Source organism: Culex pipiens, chromosome 3 (assembly GCF_016801865.2).
Source record: "Culex pipiens pallens isolate TS chromosome 3, TS_CPP_V2, whole genome shotgun sequence".
Taxonomy (NCBI): domain Eukaryota; kingdom Metazoa; phylum Arthropoda; class Insecta; order Diptera; family Culicidae; genus Culex; species Culex pipiens.
In genome coordinates, this window is record NC_068939.1 from 30,806,939 (window position 1) to 30,816,927 (window position 9,989).

The window sequence follows — 9,989 nt, forward strand, 5'->3', positions numbered from 1 at the left end:
CGACCGTTTCGTCCTTCGCCACCGCCCCGTGTGTTTCATCGCATCGTCCCTGAGTCCTGGCTATTGTTCTTTGGTTTCTCTATTTTTGTGCGGTTTTGGATGTCTCTATCTAGTAAGAAAATTCTCTAAGAAATCTTTAATGTCGATCCCAATTTTTAGAAAATCTAAATTTCTATATGAAATTATATAATACTTGTTGGTACTGGGCGCACGGCCGGCGATGATCTACCGCAAGGCCCCTCGGCTCAGGCAGGAGCCCTACCATGACTTACTCGGATCCGTCACGTAGCTGGTAGCCGTCACTGACTGATCGTGTCAAACTACATGATACGACAAAGTTGAAGCTGATGTCTACCACGTTCACTGGTTTGCAGGAAGAATTTTGGTTTTCTTAATATTAATATTTCGGATGATATCAATTTGCGACTCGAGATAGTAATCTTGCATTATTTGAGCAGTACGTTTGTTTTTTCCCTTTTTTTGCATTTATTTGTAACTATATCTAAATTTTACAGTTTATTGAGCAGTTTATTAGAATACGGTGTGACAAGGTGTTTCGAGCAGGTTTCTTACAACCTCAAAGTTATTTAGTTGACGTATGTTAGTTGACTGATTTCTCCGCTCATGAATTAATTACAGAACTATTATTTCAGCTTAGATATTGATTAGACGGTGGTTTGGTCAGGGCTTTCTTCCCCCTTTTTTACTTTACGAAGAAATCGTAAGTTTATGAATTTATCGTACCATATCAGTTATTAATTGAACTAAACTACCACCCAGGGTTGAATTCGCCATAAGTTGTTTACCGGTGGAGAGGAAACTAGCAGTTTAAGCAGGTCACCGAAACTGTAAGAAAACTTAGTTGAAATGGTAACCAGTTTATTAATGCTCCTTATTCTCGATTGTAGCTTAATAGCAACATCTACAACAAATATAAATCGTCGTTCGCTAAAGAGTCGCTGACTTAGTATTTCCTCCCGGTGTCAACAAATCTATTAAGAGTTTCGCGGCACGGACACGGTGTGTTCCTAGCCACGTCTATAATTATGGCAACAGCATCGGTCTCCGCAGGGCTGCAGTACTACTGTGGTAAATGCAGCATGCCCGATATTGGTTCCGACACGATCACCTGTGTAAAATGCCGACGATGGTATCACGGTAGATGCGTAGGTGGGAGCGGAGACAGCACGGATGGCAGTTGGACATGTTCGACGTGCAATTTGGCGATGGCAGAACCAGCTAGATCTACTAGTTCTGCCAGCAGTTCACGTTCGTTGCGCATCAAACTACAGTTGATGCGGCTGGAAGAAGAAAAAGAAGCTATGGAGAAGCGCCTGCGCGAGAGACAGGAACAAGAGCGGCTACGAGACGAGCGCGCACAAAGGGAAAAAGAAGAGATTGATAATAGATATCTCGATAACAAATACGCACTGCTGATGGCCGATGCCATCGAAGAAGACGAAGAGAGCATCAAAGGCGAAGAAGGTCAACAAAACGTTATCAGTAAAGTAGATGAGTGGATCATCGCCAGCGGGGACAGCCTAGAGAAAAAGCCTCAGGATGACGACGTGTTAAGCTTGGCAAGATCGGATAGCTCTGGATTTGACGGCCCGTCGCACCCCTCGACTCCGTTGAGCGCTCTCGGGGCTAAGGTAATTTTCTCATACGCAAAGCAGATCCCGTTCAAGATGGGGCACGTACTGTTTACCTCGACACCAATTGATGAGATCAGCATGGATAAACTGACAGTTAACAACCCAGCTGGACAGCTGTTACCGATCTCTCAGGGCGTAATAAATGGGACTGGCAACACGAACCTACAACATGCAAGTGCGAACACGCAGCTACCTGCGGCTCAGCATTTCTCGGCGCCGTCTGCATTGCCTGGCCAAGAATCAAGCACTACGCAGCCACCTGCGGCACAGCAGATCCCGGCGTTGCCCACTGCTAACCAAGTTTGGACCACTCCTACTACACACGCAGGTGCCTTCACGCAGCCAGCTGCGACACAGCAGTCTTCGGCGTTGCCCGCGACTGGGCAGTTCTCAACCGCGTCGCATTCGCACGCAGGTACTCTTACGCAGCCACCTGCGGCTCAGCAGATCCCGGCGTTGCCCACTTCAACTAACCAAGCCCAGACCGCGCCGCCTACGCACGCAGGTGTATTTACGCAGCCACCTGCGGCTCAGCATTCCTCGGCGCCGTCTGCGTTGACTGGCCAAGACTCACGCACTACGCAGCCGCCTGCAGTAAATCAGTCCTCGGCGCAGCCACCTGCGGTTCAGCAGATCTCGACGTTGCCCACTCCAGCCAACCAAGTTCAGACCGCTCCCCCTATACACGCAGGTGCCTTCACGCAGCCAGCTGCGACACAGCAGTCTTCGGCGTTGCCCGCGACTGGGCAGTTCTCAACCGCGTCGCATTCGCACGCAGGTGCTCTTACGCAGCCACCTGCGGCTCAGCAGATCCCGGCGTTGCCCACTTCAACTAACCAAGCCCAGACCGCGCCGCCTACGCACGCAGGTGTATTTACGCAGCCACCTGCGGCTCAGCATTCCTCGGCGCCGTCTGCATTGACTGGCCAAGACTCACGCACTACGCAGCCGCCTGCAGTAAATCAGTCCTCGGCGCAGCCACCTGCGGCACAGCACTTCTCGGCGTGGCTGACTCCAGCTGGTCATTTCCAAACCGCTCCGCCTACGCACGCAGGTGCATTTACGCAGCCACCTGCGGCTCAGCAGATCTCGGCGTTGCCCACTCCAGCCAACCAAGTACAGACCGCCCCCCCTATACACGCAGGTGCCTTCACGCAGCCAGCTGCGACGCAGCAGTCTTCGGCGTTGCCCGCGACTGGGCAGTTCTCAACCGCGTCGCCTTCGCACGCAGGTGCTCTTACGCAGCCACCTGCGGCTCAGCAGATCCCGGCGTTGCCCACTTCAACTAACCAAGCCCAGACCGCGCCGCCTACGCACGCAGGTGTATTTACGCAGCCACCTGCGGCTCAGCATTCCTCGGCGCCGTCTGCGTTGACTGGCCAAGACTCACGCACTACGCAGCCGCCTGCAGTAAATCAGTCCTCGGCGCAGCCACCTGCGGCACAGCACTTCTCGGCGTGGCCGACTCCAGCTGGTCATTTCCAAACCGCTCCGCCTACGCACGCAGGTGCATTTACGCAGCCACCTGCGGCTCAGCAGATCTCGGCGTTGCCCACTCCAGCCAACCAAGTACAGACCGCTCCCCCTATACACGCAGGTGCCTTCACGCAGCCAGCTGCGACGCAGCAGTCTTCGGCGTTGCCCGCGACTGGGCAGTTCTCAACCGCGCCGCATTCGCACGCAGGTGCATTTACGCAGCCATCGTCGGACCAGCAGATTCCGGCGGATAGACACTCTCCAGTGTACCTGAATTCGACGCTAGCAGACACCTGGCCAGGATTACCAGAATTCACAACATTCTCTGCAACCGGTCAAGTACCCCCATCTCAGCCAGCGCCTTTTGCAGATACAGTGCCTATACCACCAGGGACACTGCCAATCTCAGCGCCGCTTACCGTAACTTGTCGAGTTCCGGCATCACAACAGTCGCAACAAGCCGGCGTGGCTTCGATTCCACCAGCTGCTTTCCACTTCTCGGCACCGCTGACTGCGGTTAACCAAACCACGACGGCCCCGTATTCGATGCCACCTGGGATTACACATTTCACAACCCCTCTGACGAATTACCAACTCCCGAATGCTGAACAGCAGAAGCAAGCAGGTGCATTCTCGCGGCCGCCAGGGGCACAGCAGTTCTCAACGACTACTTCGGCCGAACAAGTTCCGACCTCGTCGCAAACGGCTCCAGAATGGCACAGGGATCCAGTAAGCTGGTACCAGCAACGCTTGGCCGCACGGCAAGTAGTTCCTAAGGAACTACCCATATTCGGTGGGAACCCCGAGGACTGGCCGCTATTCATTAGTAGCTATCGCAATTCTACAGAAATGTGTGGTTTCACGGATGCTGAGAACATGATGCGCCTACAGAAGTGTCTACGTGGTTACGCAATGGAAATCGCGCACAGTAATCTGCTCCATCCTTCAACGGTTCCGCAAGCAATAGCAACTCTGGAAATGCTGTGTGGCAACCCGGAAAGACTGATTCAAACACTGCTGCAAAAAGTCAAGAACACGCCCGCGCCGAAAGCAGACCGCCTTGACACGTTGATCAATTTTGGCGTCGTCGTTCAAAATCTGGTCGGGCACCTGAAAGGTGCAAATCAGCAAGCTCATTTGACGAACCCATCGCTTTTACGAGAGCTAGTAGATAAGTTACCCGCTCACATCTGTCTGGACTGGGCTATCTACAAAAGGCGTTTCGAAGTAGTAAGCTTGGAGACGTTTAGCGTTTACATGACGGAGATCATTGCGGCAGTCAGCGACGTTGCTAGGTTTAACGAAACCGACGGATTAAGGCCAAGCAGAAATGAAAAGCAGAAACCGAAGGAGAAGGGATTCGTAAACGCCCACACCTCTGGTGACAACACGGAGCAAGATAAAGCTAACGATAGGGGAGGAAGATCCAGCGCTCAGGCCAAGCCTTGTTTCATCTGCCAGAAATCAGGGCATCGAGTCAAAGATTGCTTTACGTACAAGTCGCTCTCTCTAAACGACCGCTGGAAAGCAGTACAAACGTATCAGCTCTGCCCCAGATGTTTGGTTCCTCACGGTCGATGGCCATGTCGGACAACATCGCCTTGCGATGTAAGCGGGTGTTCAGACAACCACCACGCGCTCCTTCACCCTGGACCACCGAACGCAACCGCTGGAAAACACCCCGAAACAACCGTAGTATCGCTTCACCAGTATCCAGAAAGCCCGACTTTGTTCCGGATGGTTCCAGTGGTTCTGTACGGGAAGACCAACCGTTTCGAGACCTTTGCTTTCTTAGACGAAGGATCAGAATTAACGCTAATGGACGCAGAGATTGCCGAAGCGTTGGGACTCCAAGGCGAAACACGACCGCTTTGTTTGAAATGGACTTCCGGAGTCACCAGGGATGAGTCGGATTCGAAGAAGATCACTCTGGAAATTTCCGGAGTCAAAAATGAAAAACGATTCCCGCTGCAGAACGTCCGAACGGTACATCGTCTCGATTTACCAACCCAAACTTTGGACTTCGAACAGCTAACCGCGAAATATCCTCATCTACAAAAACTACCGGTCCAAAGCTACCAAAACGTCACCCCAAAGTTACTTATCGGTTTAAACAACCTGCAACTGGCCCTCCCTCTGAAGTGTCGCACGGGTCGGGGCAACGAGCCGGTGGCCGCAAAGACCAAGCTCGGTTGGACCGTTTTCGGGAACACTAGAGATTCCGACTCCGCACATAGCTTTCACGTTTGCGACTGTACAAAAACAGGCGACCTCCACGACCTCGTCAAGGAGTTCTTCGCCTTTGAGAGCCTAGGGATCACCAGTGCACCACTTCCGGAAGGCGTGGAGGAAACCCGAGCCAAAACAATTCTGAACGAGACGACGAAGAAGTGTGCGGACGGTCACTTCGAGACGGGCTTACTGTGGCGCTACGATCACTTCGAGTTTCCTCCGAGCTATGCGATGGCGTTGGGAAGGTTGCAGTGCTTGGAACGCCGCTTACAAAAACACCCAGCACTAAAAGCTAGTTTGGACAAACAGATCTTGGAATACCAAGCGAAAGGCTACGCCCACAAAGCAACAGCACAGGAATTGGCAGTTGCTGACCCGAAGCGAGGATGGTACTTGCCTCTCGGAATAGTGACCAACCCTAAGAAACCTGAAAAGGTTCGAATCATCTGGGACGCGGCAGCTAAGGTGAACGGAGTTTCTTTCAACTCTATGTTACTTAAGGGTCCCGACATGCTGACTTCCTTGTCTTCGGTCTTATTTCGTTTCCGAGAACGGAAATTCTGCATCACTGCCGACATCAAGGAGATGTATCACCAGGTTAAAATTCGTGCGGAAGACCGAATGTCACAACGGTTCCTGTACAGATCTGACCCCTCGCACCAGCCTGAAACCTACATCATGGACGTGGCGACGTTCGGGTCAACCTGCTCCCCATGCTCGGCGCAATTTGTTAAAAACCTCAACGCTGAGCAGTGGAAGGCGTCATTCCCAGAAGCAGCTGAAGCTATAGTACAAAACCACTACGTGGACGATTACTTGGATAGCCGGGACACAGAAGAGGAACTGGTCAAACTATCTGTCGACGTCAAGACCGTTCATTCAAAAGCAGGGTTTGAAATTAGGAACTGGAGATCAAACTCACAGAATGTTCTTCGACGGGTCGGGGCCGAACCAGCAAACGTCGCAAAAATGCTATTTGTGGATAAGGCAGTACCAGCAGAACGAGTCCTGGGAATGACATGGCTCCCGAACGAGGACATGTTCACATTCTCGGTCATCCTGTCGGACGATCTACAACGAATGATCCTCGGAGTTGTCACTGTCACTAAACGTGGTGTCTTGCGGGTTTTGATGAGTTTGTTCGATCCCCATGGATTGATCTCAAACTTTCTTATCCATGGTAAGATCATTATCCAAGATCTGTGGCGTAGCGGTGTATCCTGGGACGACCCGATTCCGCGTACCATCCAAGAACAGTGGGAACGGTGGATTAATCTTCTACAGAACCTGTCGCAGATTAGAGTCCCTCGGTGCTACTTTCCAGGATACCACGTAGAAGACTTGAAAACGCTCGAGCTGCATGTGTTTGTGGACGCCAGCGAGTCAGCGTACGCTTGCGTAGCGTACTTCCGGATTATTCAGGATGGCAAACCGCGGTGCGTGTTCGTGACATCCAAAGCAAAGGTAACACCTTTGAAGTCCGTTTCGGTTCCCAGACTGGAGTTGAACGCGGGGGTCATCGGATGTCGACTCGCGAAAACCATCAAGGAAAACACCACGCTACCCATTAGCCGTACGGTTTACTGGACCGACTCTAGTACACTTCTGTCCTGGATCAGATCAGACACTCGAAGATATCGTCAGTATGTCGCCGTTCGAGTCGGTGAAATTCTGGAAACGACCGATATTTCAGAATGGCGCTGGGTGCCTACCAAACTCAACGTAGCAGATGAAGCCACAAAATGGGGCAAAGGACCGAATGTTGAACCGGAGAGTCGGTGGTTCATGGGACCAGACTTTTTATACCAGCTCGAGGATTTTTGGCCCCAACAGAGACTCCCAGAGCCGGACACAACCGAAGAACTTCGTCCTATCTACGTGCACCGGGAAATCATTCGAAGTCCGTTTATTGACGTGTCGCGGTTCTCAAAGTGGGAACGTCTACTACGAAGCACTGCTCACGTTCTTAGCTGGCTCGATCGCGCTCGCACACCTGCTAGTAGTCGACGATACACGTTGACGAAACAAGATCTGGAACGAGCAGAATGGGCACTGTGGCGGCTGGCTCAAGCAGATGAATATGCGGACGAGGTAGTGGAACTGACCATATACTCGAAAGATAAGGCGCGGCAGCTGTTACGGCTCGATAAGTCAAGTAAAATCCGCCATCTTTCACCATTTCTCGACGAACACGGGGTAATCAGAATGGAGGGTCGAATCGAGGCCTCACCGTTCGCCTCCTATGATGCCAAATACCCTGTCATTCTTCCACGAAGCCACTACATCACCGAGCTGATAATCGATTGGTACCACCGTCGTTTTGGACATGGATTTGGCGAAACAGTGGTCAATGAGATCAGACAACGGTTTCACGTGTCCAACCTTCGCGTCCTGGTCCGGGACTACCCGAAGAAATGTAACTTCTGCAAGATGGAGAAGGCAGAGCCACAAGTACCTAGGATGGCTCCACTTCCTGCAGCACGAGTCACTCCATACGAACGGGCGTTCACAAGAGTGGGAATTGATTACTGTGGGCCATTCGCCGTTAAGTTCGGGCGTGGCACTGTTAAGCGCTGGGTAGCGTTATTCACATGCTTGGCTACCCGCGCAGTGCACTTAGAAGTTGTTGCGTCACTATCTACAGAGTCGTGTAAATTAGCCCTACGGCGATTCATTGGTCGACGCGGTGCACCAGCAGAAATCTATACAGATAACGGAACAAATTTCCAGGGAACACAACGCGAGCTGTTGGAGCAAATCCAGAACACTAACCGCCACCTAGCCGAGACGTTTACTGACGCAAATACCAGCTGGTTTTTCATCCCTCCAGCAACTCCACATATGGGAGGAGCGTGGGAGCGCATGGTTCGATCGGTCAAAGCAGCAATGAACGGCCTCCAGAAGACGCGGACTCCAACTGAAGAAGTTTTCCAGACTGTTTGCGTTGAAGCAGAGTCGATGATCAACAGCAGACCATTGACGTATATTCCTCTGGAAACATCGGACCAGGAAGCCCTTACCCCTAACCATTTCCTGCTGCTCAGTTCAACGGGGGTGAAGCAAACCGTCAAACAGCCCACGAGTGACGCTGCTGCATTACGAAGCGACTGGAATTTATGTCAATCGATTTTGGATCGCTTCTGGACGCGATGGATTCGTGAATATCTGCCCACGCTCACACGCAGAACAAAGTGGTTCGATGATGTTACACCTCTGGAGGAAGGATCCCTGGTATTCGTCGTAGACGACAAGCTACGGAACAACTGGATTCGCGGCCGAGTCCTGAAGGTAATTCGCAGTCATGACGGGCGAATCAGGCAAGCTGACGTGCAGACGGCATCCGGTGGAGTACTGCGACGAGCTGCGGCGAAACTGGCCGTGCTGGACATCAGGCAGAGTGGTAACGCTGGCGAACCGGAGCAGCTTTACGGGTCGGGGAATGTTGGTACTGGGCGCACGGCCGGCGATGATCTACCGCAAGGCCCCTCGGCTCAGGCAGGAGCCCTACCATGACTTACTCGGATCCGTCACGTAGCTGGTAGCCGTCACTGACTGATCGTGTCAAACTACATGATACGACAAAGTTGAAGCTGATGTCTACCACGTTCACTGGTTTGCAGGAAGAATTTTGGTTTTCTTAATATTAATATTTCGGATGATATCAATTTGCGACTCGAGATAGTAATCTTGCATTATTTGAGCAGTACGTTTGTTTTTTCCCTTTTTTTGCATTTATTTGTAACTATATCTAAATTTTACAGTTTATTGAGCAGTTTATTAGAATACGGTGTGACAAGGTGTTTCGAGCAGGTTTCTTACAACCTCAAAGTTATTTAGTTGACGTATGTTAGTTGACTGATTTCTCCGCTCATGAATTAATTACAGAACTATTATTTCAGCTTAGATATTGATTAGACGGTGGTTTGGTCAGGGCTTTCTTCCCCCTTTTTTACTTTACGAAGAAATCGTAAGTTTATGAATTTATCGTACCATATCAGTTATTAATTGAACTAAACTACCACCCAGGGTTGAATTCGCCATAAGTTGTTTACCGGTGGAGAGGAAACTAGCAGTTTAAGCAGGTCACCGAAACTGTAAGAAAACTTAGTTGAAATGGTAACCAGTTTATTAATGCTCCTTATTCTCGATTGTAGCTTAATAGCAACATCTACAACAAATATAAATCGTCGTTCGCTAAAGAGTCGCTGACTTAGTATTTCCTCCCGGTGTCAACAATACTATTTTTAATAAAAAAAGAAGAACAAAAAAAACTTTGTCGAAAAACCCTTTCAAAATTGTGACCTAAACTTCCCAAAATCTACGTTGCCCATTCATGCTTAAAGACTGATGGCGTTAGCCCGTGGAGACGGGTGATGGCCGTCCTTTTATGATTCTGTCTGTGTCTGACACAGTTGTCTGTGTCGATAGTGAGAAACCCTTTTATGTCCGTTGGAAGGTCCGACTTTCAAAAAGATTCAAACAGAAGAGGTCCCTATTTTGGACCTAGTACCAATATAGATCCCAAGTGACAGATTTCCATTGATCAAGCGATCTAAAAATTATTTTTTGTAATCTTTTGCTTCAAGATTATTACTATAATATACACATTTAAAATTGAGTCATTTA

At 50.4% G+C, this 9,989-nt stretch overlaps 1 protein-coding gene across 3 annotated transcripts; it reads left to right on the forward strand.

The window, feature by feature from the left end:
* The first annotated feature begins 205 nt into the window (after positions 1–205).
* LOC120425980 (uncharacterized) lies at positions 206–9,592 on the forward strand. 3 transcript variants are annotated; one of them, XR_005606623.2, is made up of 3 exons: positions 206–9,066; positions 9,125–9,205; positions 9,263–9,592. XR_005606623.2 is itself a non-coding variant. In XM_039590635.2 (3 exons), exon 3 carries the CDS (start codon positions 1,047–1,049, stop codon positions 8,874–8,876), a length of 7,830 nt encoding a protein of 2,609 aa, XP_039446569.1. In that variant the 5' UTR covers positions 206–457; positions 516–596; positions 654–1,046; the 3' UTR covers positions 8,877–9,592. The 3 variants fall into 3 exon arrangements, 1 of the variants encoding a protein (XP_039446569.1); XM_039590635.2 differs by having other exon boundaries at positions 206–457; positions 516–596; positions 654–9,592; XR_005606622.2 differs by having other exon boundaries at positions 9,125–9,592.
* The last annotated feature ends 397 nt before the right edge of the window (positions 9,593–9,989 follow it).

What these genes read in the sequence shown, in the direction of transcription:
- LOC120425980 (XM_039590635.2), top strand. Translation starts at nt 1,047, where the DNA reads ATGGCAACAGCATCGGTCTCCGCAGGGCTGCAGTACTACTGTGGTAAA.